The following is an 18486-nucleotide window of genomic DNA, read 5'->3' as shown; positions in this document are numbered from 1 at the left end:
ATGCTTTCACTGCCGAGGGGCTGGGTTCAATCCCTGGTTGGGGAACTCCCTCAAAAAACCAAAACAAAACAACAAAAGAAAAAAAAGTCATGTTGAAAAATTTTAGGTTTCAGGTTTAGAAATGTACAAGTGGTACAATTCTCCAAAATTCTTTTAAGTCTCGTTGATTCAACTCTGCTTTCTCTCTGGATTCTGTCCCCTCCTTCCACTTCTGGTGTTGCCAATCTCTCTCCTAGATGGCTACAACTGGGTTCCTAAAGGGCCACCCTACCTCTAATCTCTTGTTCCTCCATTCCATCTTCTGTTCCACTGCCAGGGTTATCATTCAACCATATAGTTCAGATCAAGCCACTTCCCAGGTCAAAATGCCTACATAAGAAAGTCCAAACACTTTACCATCATGATATGCAAGACCCTCCAGACCTGGCCTCAAGCCACCTTTCTAGGGTCATCCCTTTATATTTCTCTTCTTATCCAATGCATTATCCACCATTCCTTGGGCCTGACCTGTAATTTCATGCCAGAAACTTCAGCCCTGAATTCTCACTCTTCACCTGTTAAAATGCCATTCACCTTCCACTTCATACCCACTAGGATGAGTATAATCAAAAAGATACAGTAACAAGTGTTGGTGTGGATGTGGAGAAATTACAACCCTCATATACTACAGAAGGTGAAATGGTGCAGCTGCTTTGGAAAATAATCGGGAAGCTCTTTAAAAGATTAAATGAAAAAAAAAAAAGAAAAAAAAAAAGATTAAATGTAGAGTTACCCTATGACCCAACAATTCTACTCCTAGGTATATGCCTAAGAGAAATAAAAACATACATCCACATGACAATTTGTATACAAATGCTCACAGAAGTATTATTAATAACAGCCAAAGAATGGAAGCAACTCAAATATCCATTACATGATGGATGGATAAATAAAACAGAATATACATACAATAAAAAAAGGATGAAATACCAATATGTGTTACAACATGGATGGACCTTGAAAATGTTATGTTAAGTGAAAGAGGCCAATCACAAAAGGCCACATAATATATGATTCTATTTACATGAAATGTCCAGAATAGGCAAAAATCTATGGACACAGAAAGTAATCAGTGATTGCCTAGAGTTGGGGCGATAGGGAATAGTGGGAATTGACTGCTAATGGGTATGGAGTTTCTTTTAAGTGAGACAAAAATGTTCTAAAATTAGGCAGTGGTGGGGTTGCACAGCCCTGTGAATAAATGAAAAATAAAGCAAAACATCAACCCATAGAACTGCATACTTTAAATAGGTGAATTTTAAGGTATGTAATTTATATCTCAGTACAGCTGTTTAAAACTTTAAAAAGACCATTGTTCCTACAAAGTCCACTTCCTTTATAAAACCCTACCTGACCCTCCTCGTAACCGTTAGTTGTTACTTTGGGTTACAGTCAATCTTGCCTTCCAAGTTCCAGCAGTCAATTTACATCTCTAATCACCACTTACTTCATTCTGCATTTGGTACAGTATTTAAAGGGTTCTGAAAGCAGACTGTTTGGGTTTAAGTCCTCACTCCAATACTTGCTAGGTGTATGACTTTGTTTAAGCTGTTTAATTTCTCTGTGTTTCAGTTTCCTCATCCATAAAGTGAGGGAAATAGGAGCACTGACCTCATAAGACTTTTGTGTGGATAAATGAGTCAATACACATAAAATGCCAAGAACAGTGCCTGGCACATTGTATAGGCTAGATATGTAAGTGTTAGCTATTATTGTGGTATTATAGTATTGTTGTTGTATTTACTGTCTAAATGTCTATCTCTTTTCTCTTTCTCAGTTTGTATTTTAAGGCCCTAAGGAAAAGGAATAAAGTCAATCCATTTTACTTATTTCCATCCTCATATTTCCCAAAGATGAAGAATACTATCACAGACTGGCAGTAGGAGAGAAGCATGGGGGCCATGGCTTCAACCCTAGGGACACATGCCTTCACCAGGGCCATGACATAGCAGCAGTTGGGAAATGTAATCCAAACAAGAGGCCTATGGGCAGAAAAGAAGATCAGGGAAAAAATGTAACAGAAAGTGTTCGTTAAAATCTTTTACTTCCACTCAGGGATTTAAATTCTCCCAAATATAGAAGTACCAAATATATTAAGGAGTCAACAGACCTGCCCAAATTTTCATATTTTACCCACATTTACCAAAGTTCCTCCATATGTTTCATTTATTCATTCTTACTGAGTGCCAAACATGCACAGGGCACCACATGCTAGACTCAGGAAATGTACAATCTATTACTTTTCCAAGCAGACCTCCCCCGCACATTACTAGGAAAAGATATTAAACCTGTATGTGCAATGTTTACTCAAACAAAAATGACAAATTCTACACTTTCAAAAGGTTACTCAAAAGGTGAATTGAATTTATATCACTTCTTTTAACTATGGGCATTTGGCAATTAATATTAATAGTCTAAAAGAAGAGTAGATTGCATCTGGCATAAAGTGATGGAAAAAAGCTAAAAACACTGCCTATTTTAAAGAAAGCTTTTAGGGCTTCCCTGGTGGCGCAGTGGTTGAGAGTCCGCCTGCCGATGCAGGGGACACAAGTTCGTGCCCTGGTCCGGGAAGATCCCACATGCCGTGGAGCGGCTGGGCCCGTGAACCATGGCTGCTGAGCCTGCGCGTCCAGAGCCTGTGCTCCGCAACGGGAGAGGCCACAACAGTGAGAGGCCAGCGTACCGCAAAACATAAATAAATAAAAGCTTTTATAGATCAATGGAGTACTTGTAGAAGCAAATTTCTAGCATGTGGGTTCTTCACGAGAACCTGAAGACACCTTAAATATAATGTTGTAATGTAAATCAATTATGGAAGAAAATATCTTTTTCCCCCAAATTTTATACAAACACTCCTCTGCAAGTAAGATTAAATTAAAATTTTGCATTCTGGGGCTTCCCTGGTGGCGCAGTGGTTAAGAATCCGCCTGCCAATGCAGGGGACACGGGTTCGAGCCCTGATCCAGGAAGATCCCACATGCCACGGGGCAACTAAGCCCATGTGCCACAACTACTGAGCCTGCACTCTAGAGCCCGCAAGCCACAACCACTGAACTCATGTGCCACAGCTACTGAAGCCTGTGCACCTAGAGCCCGTGCTCCACAACAAGAGAAGCCACCACAATGAGAAGCCCATGCACCGCAACAAAGAGTGGCCCCCACTCGCCACAACTAGAGAAAGCCTGCGCACAGCAACGAAGACCCAACACAGCCCCCCCCCCAAAAAAATTTGCATTCCAATTTTTTTGATTACACGCACAAAATTCTGAGGACTCTAAAATCCTTGGGCTTAAGAATGTCAGTTTAATCTGCAAAGGTCTCTGAAGCTATCTTAATCTCAAACCCCCTCATGTCCCCTCATATGGCACTTAGAATTCTTCTCATTACCACTGAGATGCTGTTATTGTTCTTACTGGTTATAATATTTACAGAGCCAGCTTATTCTCTTTGTCTCCAAATGAACAAAGCTTTAAAAATTCACCCCAATACATTAGTCATTATTCCTTCAGACCTTAAAACACCCACTAATTCCATTCTTCAAAGCATTCCATTCCTCAAAGCACCCACTAATAAATTAGAAGGAAAAAATATTTTAACCTTGGTAGACAACAGCTGTTAAGTAAATATTCGCTGAGTAAATTAACCCGTCAGAGAATGTACCTGTCTCTACAAAGTCATACAGAGGCACAAAATAATTCAGTGCAACCTATATTGGGGACATTTTTTATAGTAGTTTTTGCTATTGAATAATGATGGATTTGGTGGCAGTAAGAAGTACTTTGCTGTTGAGATGAAAACAAAGTTAAAAAAGCAGTATACATAGTTTCTGGACTGTTTTCAACATCCTGGATATAGCTGGGATGTCAGAGGAAAATGACAAAGCAGGTTCATCTGTTCATTTCATCATATACTCTAGGATATACGTGAGCCAAAACTGGATAAATAAAAGCTAGTTTATTACTGGGACTATCCTAGGATTTAACAGGTATGGCATGCACTTTATCCCTATTTCCAAAACAGGTACTGGGATAGAGTTTTAATTTCAGTGAGGAAAGAAAAGCCCTAGGGTCCTGGCTCCCAAATTTTGCTGCACATTGGAGTCACTTGGGAATTAAAAAAAAATACCAGCTGGGACTTCCCTTGTGGGTAGTGGTTAAGAATCCGCCTGCCAATGCAGGGGACACCGGTTTCAGCCCTGGTCCGGGAAGATCCCACATGCCATGGAGCAAATAAGCCTGTGCGCCACAACTACTGAGCCTGAGCTCTAGAGCCCGCGAGCCACAACTACTGAGCCCATGCTCCACAACTACTGAAGCTGGCACGCCTAGAGCCCATGCTCTGCAACAAGAGAAGCCACTGCAATGAGAAGCCCATGCACCACAACAAAGAGTACCCCCACTTGCCGCAACCAGAGAAAGCCTGCGCGCAGCAACGAAGACCCAATGCAGCCGAAAAAACAAAAAACAAAAACCATACTGGCTCCCAGCCCCCCAAATTCTGATATAATTGGCATTGGGTACAACCTGGGCATTGGGATTTTTAAGACTCCATAGATGATTCTAATGTGCAGCAATCTGGGAACCACTGCCCTAGGGTTTCAAAATTAGTAACTTTCGACAACTTACACCTGAGGTCTAAGAATCTTCAGCTGAGTGAGGATGTCCTTCTGTACCCTGGGATTAGCTGTGGCAGTAAGAGCCATCACTGGAACAGAGGGAAACTTCTGGCGAAGCATATTCATTCTTTTGTAATCTGGACGAAAATCATGTCCCCACTAGTTGGAAAAAAAAAATACTGCTTTTCAGACTATTTGGATCTTCCTTATATAAAGCAAAGACTGCTCACTATATTAAGAACCACCTTATTCTTCAGTGAAATAGCAGAATAATTCACTCAATACTTTTTCTCTTGGCTCTGAAAATATATATACTGTTGGTAGTACAATCTATTGCTATCTCAAGACATAGAGAACAGTATTTACCTGACTGACACAATGTGCTTCATCAATAACAAAACGTGCCAAGAGCTTCCTCTCATACAGATTCTCCAGAGTAGAAATCAGTCTGTTACTTGCACAGACCTAGACCAGAAATGCATTAATCAGACATTTAAAAACATTTAAACATATCACCTTAAGGATTTGGTTGTCTTTAAGTTCCACTATGACTTAAGTTGTATTAAAACCTCCACATAAAATTGGTTCTGATTTCGATCTACAAATAGAAGTAATAGGAAATAGCAAATGAGACATTTTAGAATGTTTACCCACATTTAGCAAACAGTTTTGTGTTAGGTCAGTGGTTCTAAAAGAATTTTTCTTCCTCAGTGTATTTGGGAGCCACCACATGTTTACACTGGTAGCAGGGTTACAGACGTGTGTTACGTGTGTGTGTTGTCTGGGGGAAATATATACATATATATGTACATATATACATATATATATGTACATATATTTATATTTTGTAGCTCTGTCCATAACTGGGCCTGGAAGCAATGACATGCCAGTAGCAATGACCATCTCTGGCACCCACGTCTTGATAGACATGTCAAAAGGTCACGGAAGCCAGTCTGATGGAGCTTTCCCACTGGCCAAACCTAGGACAATTAGAACATCAAAATACATAATAGTAAATGATTATAACCTACTGAATAAATTAAGAATCCATGACTTCATATTGATACAAATAAATATGTGGGTAAAGGGAAAAGCCTGTCCTTACAGCAGAATGCCAACTAAATTGGAAAAAAATCATCATTTGGCACTCACTACAATAATAACTGACGGGGAATCATCAATGGATGACGAAACTCTCGGGTCAAAGTCTGATGAGTAATAGGATATTTACATAGTCTCAAGAGTATTCCACAACAGGATACCTACAATTACAAAAAAATTACATTTATTTTTGTGATTAATAATCACAAAAAAAGAGTAATTTTTCAGTGGAAGTCTGGCAGACAACAACACCTTAACCAAATGATCAAAGTTAACTAACATCACCAGTAATATTATAGAATGAATCAACACCAAATGCCTCCTGATAGGATACACTGAGAACATATCACCACTTCTGTGATATTCCCCTCAAAAATGACGAATACAAATCCAATCAGGAGGAAACATAAACTGAGAGACAGTCCTCAAAACAACTGGCCTTCACTCTTCAAAACTGTCAAAATCATGCAAGACAGAATGCAATGCATAATCTAGGATTTTCTTTTGCTAGAAAGGATATTATTGGGACAACTAGTGAAACTGGAATAAGGTTTACAGATAAAGTAATAGTACTGCATCAATGAATATTTTCTAATTTTGATAACTGTACTGAGGTTATGCAAGAGAATTCCTTGTTTTTAGGAGATGTACAGTGAAGTATTTAGGGTTAAAAGGATATGTCTGCAACTTACTCTCAAATGTTTGAGGGAAAAAGAGAGAAAGAATGATAGAGCAATTACAGTAAAATGCTACCATTTGGGGTTTCCTGTGAAAGTTATATAGGAATTCTTGCACTAAACTGTACATCAGAAATTATGTCAAAAAATTTAAAATATACGTATTCTAATGGGCTTTTATGAGATAATAGAAAAGATACACTGGTCTCTGCTCCCAGTTCCTGGGCACAGGGTTCCTGGAACTCTTGTAAATTCTTAAGTGATAAAGCAGTACAAGCGGGACTCCCCCGGTGGCGCAGTGGTTAAGAATCCGCCTGCCAATGCAGGGGACACGGGTTCGAGCCCTGGTCTGGGAAGATCCCACGTGCCACGGAGCAACTGAGCCCGTGAGCCACAACTACTGAGCCTGTGCTCTAGAGCCCATGCTCTGTAACAAGAGAAGCCAGTGCACGGCAACAAAGAGTAGCCCCCACTCGCCGCAACTAGAGAAACCCCACGCGCAACAACAAAGACCCAACGCAGCGGAAAAAAAAAAAAGAGCACTAGGAGCATCTTTTGTTCTCTTGAGGCAACTGTGGGTGGGCTCCTGGGTGGGGGATGGTCACCAGAAAGACCAAGCCATGATTAGAAACTTGGAATTTTCGGCCCTACCCCCATCCACCAGAGAAGGGAGTCAATAATTGTTCATGCCTACGTGAGGAAGCCTCCATTAAATCCCAAGAGTATGGGGTTCAGAGAGGTTCTAGGTTAGCAAACACATCCACGTACTGGAGGCTGATGCACCCCAACTCCACAGGGACGGAAGCTCCTGTGCTCAGGACCTTCCCAGACCTTGCCCTGTGTATCTTTTCATCTGACTGTTTATCTGTGTCCCTTACCATAGCCTTTAATAAACTGGTAAATGTAAGTAAGTGTCTCCCTGAGTTCTGTGAGCTGCTCTTGCAAGTCACTGAATTCAAGCAGGAGGAGGTCACGGGAACCTCTGATTTGTAGCCAAGTCAGACAGAAGTTGCGATACCCTGTGGATTGGCCCCTGAAGCAGAGTGGTAAGAATCTTGTGGGACTGAGTCCTTAACCTGTGGGACCTGACACTATCTCTGGATAGTTGACAGAGAACCACTTGATATAAGGAAAAACCTCCATACATTTGGTGACTAGAAGTGAAATATTCTATGTGAGTAGTAAAGGAGAGAAACACAGAAGGGAAAGACTGGGTTTTTCCTTACTCAGTAGGGAGAAATGGGTTGTTTTTCTAAAAGAGCTTTAATATAGTATTTTAAAATAATGATATAAATACAAACCTTCTCTGGAGTAACATAAAGAAGTTTTATAATCGGGTCTTTTTTTGATAACTGGAGGTAAATATTTGTAGCTTCTGAGTCAGTCTTATCACCTGTCAGATATGTAGCCGGAATCTAAGCATAAAAGTAGTAAACAATTTAAATTTTACCCATTAATCTGACTCAAGATTACATTTATCCGTAGGTTTCATAAATATTTTACAAGTCACATATCACACCTGTCAAAGGAAAGAGAATCTCAACATAATAAAAAGTAATCAGTACATATTTTTTAAAAACCCTTGTTAACCATAAGTCAAATATTCTTCCCATTGTTTACTTCCTTTTCTTTTCTTTTTCCCATTTCTTTACTTCCTTAGCTTTTCATATCTGTAAGTAAGATAAATATGAATTCAGCATCCAGAAGGTTTCAGTCCTAATGTATGACCACATTTTTTTTTTTAAGGTAAATGCATCTTTTGGGTTTTAATGCATAACAACACTGAAAGGACCATAACATCATGAATGGCTGAACAATGGCTACCATCACTGTACTAAAACATGCTTGGGAAGAAAAATCAAACCAGTGGTCTTGTTGAGGGGTGGTGGTTCATAAAGCTGAACACAGTTCTGTTTGATCACAGTATGTAGGATTTAATAGACTGTATTCATATACTTTCTTAACCTCAGCCAGGAGGAAAAAGGACATATGTGTGTGGGCATGCACATGTGTATGCATTTTAACATATTAAGGGAGTGAGAGAGAACTAAGCTGATCTGACAGGAGTAAAAAAAGAAATCCTTCCATATTAGAAAAAAAATTTTACATCAGTAAAATACAGGTTAAAAGTTCTTACCAAAATACATTCTTCTAGAGTAAAATCAGACTGAACTCCAGAATGTTGCCTGTACCAGAATTCTCAAAGACTTGTTCTTAAATGTACAACATAATATAACTGCCGTGCTTTATTCTTATAATCCATGAACTATTTAATGAAAAAGGTTACCCAGAGTACTGAAATATAATTGTTTTTAAATTATGTTTTTATTAGCATTTTTATTATAATTGGTAGTGTTTTAACTTACATCAAAGGAAGTCAGCTTTTGGACTTGATCTATTATAAGTGATCTCAAGGGAGAAATGACAATAGTGACCCCGGGAGAAACACAGGCAGGGAGCTGGTAACACAAGCTTTTACCACCTCCTAAAAGAAATCACAACAACAAAAAAATCTGTCAGATTCTATTTTGAGAGTATGAAGGCAAAAGTTACAATACAAATTACATATAATATTTAAAGTAATTAATAGGACACCAAGCGATATTCTCCAAGGTGCCAAAATATGCCATATTTGAATGAGCCAAAATACTTGGTCAATTTAAATGTGTAAAAATGATCTCTTGGGATATCTTATGTATGTGCATATCATAGCAAAAGCAAGAATCAGGGCAGGAAGCTTAAATGCAACAGAATTACTTTAAAAGTCTACTTGAGAAAGACCCTGAAAAATGCCCCCTTGAAACCCTAGAGGATAATGGAAAGCCATGAAAACCACTGGACGAGGGAGGCGAGAATTCTACCATTGAACCAACGCCTCAAACGTCTGGACGAGATCAATGCCAGGGTCCTCTCCAGCTTTAGTTTTGGAGTACCAAATTGGAGTCAAATCAGAAGACACAGACTGAACAAGTTAATGAAGTATGAAATGCTGCTGATTAAACAAACCAACACTGTCTAAAATTTAAAATCAGCTTGAAAAAATTCGGATACCCAGGCAACATTATTTAATGACGATGGCAACAACTGATTGGAGGTCACAACAAAGGTGAGTAAAAGGCAGAGGGAAGACATGTGAATAATGAAACTCCAAACTCCCTATGCTGCTGCTGCTTTTTTTTTTTAATTGAAGTATAGTTGATTTACTGTGACCCCATGCCTCTTATCCTAATGGCTTATTTAATATTCTTATTTGGATGACAATAAATCACTAAACAGCTGTTATAAACTTTAATAGCATGATGAAAAGTCCTGGATCTCTTCAAAACTGAGGACAAGAAAGAACTACACTCAATGCTTTTCACTTAATCCTCAAGACATTCTGTGAAGCGGGCACGTTGGTATTATCCCCACTGCGCACACGAGGAGACTGGGGTTCAGGGAGTGAAGTGCCTTGCTCAAGTCCACACTGTTAATAAGTGGCAGAGCTGTGCTTTAAGCCTAGGGCATCGCTCCAAAGCTGATGATTTTTAACCACCATACAACACTAGGTTGCACCAAATAAACTGCCAGAAATGGTCGTGGTCTCTGACAGTAATTTTTGGGCTCATGTTCCAGGCTAATTTCGACTAGAAAAAAGAAAAATTCCCAAAGGAAAATCCTAGATCAATTCAACACAACGAGCTTTGAGTTGAAAATCTTAAAGGGCAATAAATGCTATCATATCAACAACTAGAATAGAGGATTGAGGTGATACACTTTCCTAACTATGGCATGGGAGGTTTAGAGGTCCCTAAATGATAGAAATACTGTGTAGGTTCTTTTTATTTTTATTAAAGGGCTTTCATTTAACATCTGCCAATGGACTCCTGCCAATTCATACCTAAAAATACATACCAGTGGGCATTAAGATAAAACAGTCTTCACCAAGGAGTGCAGCATTGATCGCCTCTAGCTGATTAGTTCTAAAATTATGCAGGCCAAATTTTTTATGAAAAATCTTCATCATTTCTTTTGTATGAGGAAAATTGAGACTTTGGAAATGCTCGTGTTTCAGATCTCTGGATGCTAAACTTTGCTCCGACTTGTCTAAGAAAATAATCAATGTTAAGAGAAATCAGGGCATTACTGCAACAAATCAGTTTTAGCATTTTAACCCTTTGCCCTGCATAATCATTGGTGTACATTTCCCTGCAGCACATCCTTCTTTACCTGTTTATCAGGGTTTCCTCGCTGTCCAGTGTCAAAGCTACCAGAGACTTCCTAAGGGCCAAATTCAAGTCTTTCCTTGACTTTTCTGTAGCATCTACCACTACTATTTATTCTCTCCTTCTTCTCTCTTGACCTTCAAGATAATCATGGGTTTTCTACTCGCTTTAAATTCCCTTTCCTGGCTCCATTTCCTCCACTTGCCCCTTAAATCTGGGAATCTTTCGGACACTTGGAACTGGGCTTTTTAGACTGGTTTTTTTTTTTTGGAATTTTCCTAGTCCTATGACCTTAAACGTCACTGATGTGCACACAACGCCTAGATCTCTTTCTTAAGACTTGACGGATGCCCTCCTAAGTTCCAGTCCTGCACGCACCTCGAACTGTCTGCCAGACATTTCTACCTGAATGACTTCCCAACACTTCATGCTCAACAAGCCTTAAAACAGCCCTCCTCAGCTTTGCTCCAAATCTGCCTGCCTCCTGACTTCCCTGTTTCTGTTAACAGTGTCACGGTTTTCCCAGTCACTGGGTCTGAAACCGCAGAATCACCCCAACTTCCTCTGGTTCTTCTTCCATGGCATCTCTCGCACCCGCCCCATGCTGCCTCCTCGCTGTTGCAACTCTGGCTCCGCACAGAGAACAAGAGGTGCTCACACCAGCGCTGGCGGTTACATCAACCCCGGCACTCAACCACCGCAAAGATAACTGCGAACACCAAGTATGACATGCCCAAACATGACACAAAAATAAATCCATTAATGGTTATTTTAAAGGTCAACAGAGGAACTGTAAGAACAACCTCCGTGGCATTAAGTCATCAATGGCAAAAACAGGGAGGACTGTACTTTACAAAAACTTACACGTATAAACTAGTTTCAGTTTAAAAAACCCACTTTTTGATAACTTTATAAGGTCGATGTAAGGTTTTAAAATTAATTTTGGGTTTTCTCTGCAGCCTTTACAACGGCTAATTTCACTCTTCTAAAAACTTCTCTCAGTAAACTGTGAGCTCCAAGAGGGCAGGAACTCTTCATTACTCATCTATTACCAGGACCTGTGCACAGAACATGGCACACAGTGGGCACTCCATAAATATTTGCTGAATGAATTAAAATGATTCTAGACCAAAAGAAATAACTTGACTGATTTAAGAAATTTCTGACTTCTTATCTTTCTTAGGCTGCCCTAAATTTTAATATTTGAAGACATAAAACATGTTTCTACTTTATAAACTGATCAGTTCTCATCAACCCAGAATTCTAAAAATACACACAATTACAATTTTAACATAAATTCAGCTTTGCTTTTTATCCATCCCCCATAGTCATTAAAAACTTGGCCCTCATGAGCTTTATTGTTTTAGGGACTGAAAAATGTTAATTTAAAGGCAAAGCACATTTGTAATGACTTTAGAGTTTTACTACAATAGGTTATAATTACACATTTTATAAAACTACAGCTGCTACAGAGACAAAAGAGCAACTTGCTTTTGAAATTGTGATTTGTAATTCATATTATCAGCAGAAATTTGCATAGAAACAATGTTGTTTTCAGGCCATGATGATTTGCTATGGTTTTTCTTATACGATTCCTATTTTGGACAGTTTTGTTTTCATATAAAATATAAGCATTCAATTTATTTTAAACTTACCAGTGTAATTCTGAATTGACTCTGAGAAGTTTTTATTCTGAGCAGTAGATGCCAGAAGACAGTCTGTCTTGGCTGAAGAAGAAATTCTTTCTGATACTGATTTAACGGGCCGACCTTCCTTAATAGGTTGATAGGCAGCTGTGGAAGACTTGCTGGCTGCTAAATTATGCATCACATTTTCCCAGTCATCATCATCATCACCAAAGTCATCTATGTCAAAATTGTCAATATCATAGGAAGCCTGGATTTCTCTTTCCAAGTCATTCATAGAGGCAGTGTGTTTATTCTGATCTTTCAAAGCAGTGCTTGTGAGAACATTTCCTGGGAAATAAGAGCTTTCATTTCTTTTTTCTACCCTTGGTGTTTCAGCCCAGTTGCTACTTACAAAGGACTCCTGTAAATGGGAATTGAATAACGGTCTTTCAAAGAGATTCTTGGTGGTGGCTGAGAATCCTGTCTTTCCTGGGGTAGGAGTCAGTAAACACTCCCCAGTAGAAATGGAATTTGAGGGAAGGTTTGGAAAAGTGAACTCCTTAACAGAATTCCCTGTAGGACAGGAATCACCCTTTGGAAATGCACAAGGTGGGGAAACAGATGGCATATCCTTCACAGAGCTACCAAGTGAATCAGGCCTGCATCTCCACAATGAGCCAAGAACACTGGCATCACTCGTATTAAAATCTGCTTCAGCTAGGAGTTTCCTTCTGAAGAGAGAGCACAGAACATCAAATTAATTACAAGTAGTCAGCTATGGTAGGCACACAAGTTTATCTTTAGTTTTCATGCCAGATTGTGGCAAAATATATCCTCTTTTTTCCAACCTTAAAAATTTGAATACAAATGCTAAAGGAACAGTTGTTGTTGCTGTTGTTGTTTGCAGCAACTCTGAAGAGACTTTTAATGACTGGGGTGTGGCTGGACCTAAATGTTGAATGGTTTAGGGCACTGGGGACTGAAGTCAAGCAATCAGTAGGCCATCTGAGACTGCTGCTGGCGATAGCCACCCCGGTGCAGGCAGCCCTCATTTGAAAAAGTAATAAATTTAAGACACAGTGTATAGCACAGGAAACTCTACTCAATACTCTGTAATAACCAATATGGGAAAAGAATCTGAAAAAGAATAGATATATGTACATGTATAGCTGAATCACTTTTTTTGTATACCTGAAACTAACACAACATTGTAAATCAACTACATTCCAATTAAAAAAAAAAAAAAGACAAAGTGATCATTATCTTATTCAATTTCTTGGCCAGAATGCCTGGAAATCTTGCCCCATACATTTGTGACTTACAGTGGTGTTGGAAAGGCAATCAGATATATTCCAGAAGGAGAAAAATTGATACCTTATGTCCCGCTGCTGGAGCAGTTTGTTCCCACAATCCAAAGTTTTCAGCTTGTCATCAGGAATAGTGTCAACTAATTCACAGATATGGTCCATCACACGAATAAGTTGCTGCTGTAAACTTATCTGTCTAGCTATAAAGTATTTATGTTGTTAATATTTTTTGTCAACAACAAAAAAGACAACAGTTTGAAAGCCATGCATGTAAAACTTGAAGTAGTTTACAAACGAGATTAGAAACAACCATATATTCTCCCATTATCTGCCTATGAAATAATGTGAAGTCATACTGTCTCTATTCTAGGTCATAAGAGCTCATAATTATGTTATCCTTTCATTTCATGTTAATTCTTATTATTTCTCTTAGGGTAACCAAAGTTGTAAGATACAAAAGTTTATGACTTTTTACTAACTTCAGGTGTAAATCTCACCATGCCCATACAAAGTACATCATAAAGTATGGACAGGTAAGAACCTCACCTGTTGCTCTGGTTTGCCTGCCAACCAGTGTTTCCTAACTGTACAGCACTTCGACTTTCTTTTTGGAGACTACTCCCATCCCCACTCCCACGTCCTCAGTGGGCATCTGATGTAAGGCAGCTCAATGAGAATGAGATCTAAGAGTTTTTCGACTGATTGGAAAAGAGACCTCTCTCTTTAACAAGCTGGACAGGCTGCTGGTGGCCATCTCTGCCACCACGGAGAAAAACACAAGCTTGAAAATAAGACCAACACAAGGAAAAGCAGAAAACAGAGATGGAAGGAAATGGGAGATTGAGATGGAGAGATGGGATGAAAGAGAAGAGAGAGGAGGCAGGTGTGAAAGAGAGAAATTCCTGATAACAATGTCTGGACATCTGAATCTGGTCAGCCCACTTCACACTTTTAAATTTCAGCTATGTAACTAAGAAATAATATCAAAGGAGGGGTGGCTTTATATGACGGAAAGAAAAAAAAAATGGGTTAGGGTAGCAATGGGAAGCAAGGAAGATGCCTACCTACCTCTGGGGCCTAAGGTATGCAGGAGAAATAAACAGTTTAGGTGGGCTGCAGAGGCAACAGTATTCTCAGAAGACAATCAGAGAAGAGAATGACGCTACTGGGAAATTGTTGACCGAGGGCAGCTGGTTGAAGGGTCTAAGGGGCTGGAAGGAGAGGAAGAGAGGACAGACGGGCGTGGTGGTGGGGACATAACACAGACGATGGGACGCATGCGTCTGTGTGAAAATGACCTGGGGGTGTGGACTTTTACTAGTTTTGGCTGATGTAAATAGGGTCATGAAGTATGAAATGGTAAAAGTGGACTTGCTGGGTTCCTGTTTCACATCTGTTTTCTCTGCAAGGAGAATGGGCATTGGATTGGAGAGAGGAGCATAAACAACAGTCCAAAGGAAATGAAAACCAAGACAGGCTCAGAGAGATACAGCTATTGGAAAGGAGCTCAAGCCTTCGTCTAGACAGATTACACCTCAAGTACAAAGGAAACCTGCAAAGAAAATGTCACTGATGCATGCGGCATCTAGTGAATAGGAGAGGTGATGGAAGAGTGAAGACAGGCAAATATTGTTTTAATTTTCAAAAAAATTCTAAAGGGATGCCAAAAGCTTCAGGCTGGTGATCTTAAAGTTAATTCAAGGCAAAATTCCAGAACATGTTATCAAATGGCTGCTTTGTGAGCTCTAAGGAAAAGAGGAAACAATTATAGAGTTAGCAAGAGTTCATAAAAATAAACCAGCCATCTCAATGTATTTCCTTCTTTGAAAGGATTACTAGACTAGCAGATAATGACAGCTACCATTTATTGAAGGCCTAGAGTGTGCTGGGCACTTTACCTTGAATCCTGACAACTACTGGGCAAGGCAGGCACTATTTTCCTCATTTAACAGAAGAAGAAACTGAGGTCCAAAGAAGGTTAATTAATTAGGCATAGTCACCCAGCCAGGAGTGGGAAGAGGCAGGCTTGTATACTAGGTCTGCATCACTCTAGAGCCAATGTCCCACCTGTTCCCTCTTGCTGCCTCAGACCTTGAACTTCTAGAGTCATATGACTGAGTCTTTTGCATCCCCGTGGACAAGGGAGAGAAACAGTCTGAAGGCAGATGTGTAACAAGATGAACAAGAAGTGGTGATGAAGGGACTGATGTCAGCTGAGAGGGAGGCCGCTAATGACATTCTGTGGGACTCTGTCCTTGCTCTCGTCCTCACTAACCATTTTACCAGTGAAACTTAATGAGGCAGAAACAGTATACTGCAGTGGCTATCAATGTAAACTCAAGAGCCTTAAGACTGCTGGGTTCAAATCCTAGCTCTGCTGCTGTCTAACTCTATGACCATGAGTAATTATTTAACTCTCCTGTACCTGGGTTTCCTAATTTGTAAAACAGGATAACAGAAACCACCTTAAAGGATCACTGTGAGGATTAAATTAGTTAATATTAAGGCACTTAGGAGAGTGCCTACAACATCAGGTTTTTCAGAAACATCTCTAACAATAAACTCAGAGACCAAAATAAACAAAAAGAAATTCAGAGGAAACAGGAACAACACACAGAGATCACTACACATGTGCGTGTGCCTGCACACACACACACACACACACACACCATAAGTACAGCACCCATCAAACAAGGATAGAAAACGTTACAGAAATACTCAGAGAATACAATACAGCTCTTGGAAATTAATTTGATGAAAATGAAAAATTCCATCAAAGAGTTAATTTAAAAATGGAGGAAATCTCCCAGAAAGCAAAAAGGCAAGAGATGAAAAATAGAAAAGTTAATTAATGGACGTCTAATAGCCCAATAATTAAAGTTCCAAGAAGAGTGAAAGAGAAAAGAAAAAACAAAAAAGAAAATAAAAACGAATGATACCAGAAAAAATTTCAGAATAGAAGGACACAAATCTCTAGCCTAAAAAAGCCTCTGGGAAGTAGGAATCAGGAGTGGGAAAGGAGACAGCTGTTTTTCAAAGCCTTGTAGTGCTACTGGATTATTTATACTAGATATTTAATAGAAAAGTTAAAAATGAATTAGAGACAAATCAAACAAACAAAAAGTATTAAACTTCAAGCGGACACCAAGAATCAAACCCAGAGAACGAGGAGGATGAAAGGTCTAGAAACCAGTACCTATAAAGAAGAGGTAAAAGATCAAACATTATTTAGCGCTAGGCGCTTCAGACTTATCTCACAAAGATTAAAGTTACAGGAAGGCAAAATTTTGGTTCAGTAGGAGAAATAATTCATTGTCTATTTTGAAAACGTTACTTGTTAGAAAGTCACCTTGTGAGAAAACAAGTTTCTCGGTTTCTGAGCTGTTTGAGCAACAATGGTTAACCCATGGTGGTTGGTTATTATGGATGATTCACTGTTACAGGAAAAGGAACTATGAGCTCACCATCGTGTACTATACCGTCACAAGTTAAGAATACAATCTTACTTTGTTTTCATAAGTAAGCAGTTACAATACATGTTATGTCCCAAACACTTTTGTACCATCATAGCTTGTGCTGGTTTCTTGATTAGGCTGCTTCGTAGTCATTTTCTCAGATTTTGACAAGTCTTCTGATGTGCTAAGACCATCCTTGCTGTCAGAGGTGTCAAGGTCCTTCAACACACTACAAAATAAAAAATATTAAACCGATCACAGTATAGACTAGACCAAATGCATACTTTTTCCTCTAATATTTTCCACAACTGGTCAGATGCTATGTGACAGAAAAGAGGAACATGTCTGTCTCCTCTATTCTAAAACCTCTTTAGCTGGCCCTCAAAGTCTTCCATCTTTTGGCCCCAATATTATTTTTAATTAATTAATTAATTAATAATTTATTTCTGGCTGCATTGGGTCTTCATTGCTGTGCGCGGGCCCTCTCTAGTTGTGGCTAGCGGGGGCTGCTCTTTGTTGCGGTGCACGGGCTTCTCATTGTGGTGGCTTCTTTTGTTGCAGAGCACAGGCTCTAGGCGCGCGGGTTTCAGTAGTTGTGGTACGTGGACTCAATAACTGCAGCTCACGGGCTCTAGAGCACAGGCTCAGTAGTTGTGGTGCACAGGCTCAGTTGCTCCGTGGCAGGTGGGATCTTCCCGGACCAGGGATTAAACCCGTGTGCCCTGCATTGGCAGGTAGATTCTTTTTTTTTTTCTTTTTTTTGCGGTACGTGGGCCTCTCACTGTTGTGGCCTCTCCCGTTGCGAAGCACAGGCACCGGACGCGCAGGCTCAGCGGCCACGGCTCACGGGCCCAGCCGCTCCGCGGCACGTGGGATCCTCCCGGACCGGGGTACGAACCTGTGTCCCCTGCATCGGCAGGCGGACTCTCAACCACTGCGCCACCAGGAAAGCCCTTGGCAGGTAGATTCTTAACCACTGTGCCACCAGGGAAGACCCTGGCCCCAATATTAACACATATAAACATGGTCAGTCTGATTGGATATAAAAAATACTTTAAAAAAGTAACAAAATAAATTAGTACTAAAGGAGTATTAAAGAGAGGGTACTATGGCAATCCAAAGAAAGATAACACTTTCTGGAACTTGACAAGACTTTGCCAAGAAGGTAGGATTTGAGGAAACCTTGAATGATGGGTATGGAAAAGTGACAGCTTACGAAGGAGAGATAAAAAAGACAATTCTATTTACTCGATATTCAGGAATCAACTGTACTTTTCTAAAGCAGGATTTTGGAATGCAATCTTCTAACTAAATCAAAGAATGATGAATAACTATGTTATAAGTCTCATTAGGCTATTAAGCTTAGGGTTACTGTAAGAGCATAACTGGAGATAAAGCTGTAAAGGTAATTTGGGGTCTGAAGATGAAGGATTTTGAGGCCCAGCTAAAGAGGTTTAGG

General features: G+C 39.7%; 1 protein-coding gene across 20 annotated transcripts in view; it reads right to left on the bottom strand.

Annotated features, from left to right (window-relative positions):
* The window catches only part of BLM (BLM RecQ like helicase), a 123188-nt gene that overhangs the window by 75824 nt on the left and 28878 nt on the right, over positions 1-18486 (bottom strand). For 18 of the 20 annotated variants that reach the window (XR_003795878.1, XR_003795880.1, XR_003795879.1 and 15 more), the window contains exons 5-12: positions 17135-17256; positions 13640-13772; positions 12293-12996; positions 10327-10518; positions 8799-8917; positions 7734-7847; positions 5021-5119; positions 4665-4813 (exon numbers count right to left, since the gene is read on the bottom strand). Coding sequence is in view for 5 of the 20 variants with exons in the window: in XM_029237725.1 (XP_029093558.1) it covers positions 4665-4813; positions 5021-5119; positions 7734-7847; positions 8799-8917; positions 10327-10518; positions 12293-12996; positions 13640-13772; positions 17135-17256 (1632 nt within the window). In the remaining 15 variants the exon portion in view is untranslated. Of the gene's footprint in view, positions 1-4664; positions 4814-5020; positions 5120-7733; positions 7848-8798; positions 8918-10326; positions 10519-12292; positions 12997-13639; positions 15371-17134; positions 17257-18486 lie in introns of those variants that run through there. The other 2 variants (XM_029237727.1, XM_029237730.1) reach the window with 2 other exon arrangements.

This window comes from Monodon monoceros, unplaced genomic scaffold (genome assembly GCF_005190385.1).
Source record: "Monodon monoceros isolate NGI ecotype Baffin Bay Population unplaced genomic scaffold, NGI_Narwhal_1 Super_Scaffold_21, whole genome shotgun sequence".
Taxonomy (NCBI): domain Eukaryota; kingdom Metazoa; phylum Chordata; class Mammalia; order Artiodactyla; family Monodontidae; genus Monodon; species Monodon monoceros.
Note: the sequence above shows the minus strand (reverse complement) of the source record. Positions and strands in the feature narration are given on the sequence as shown.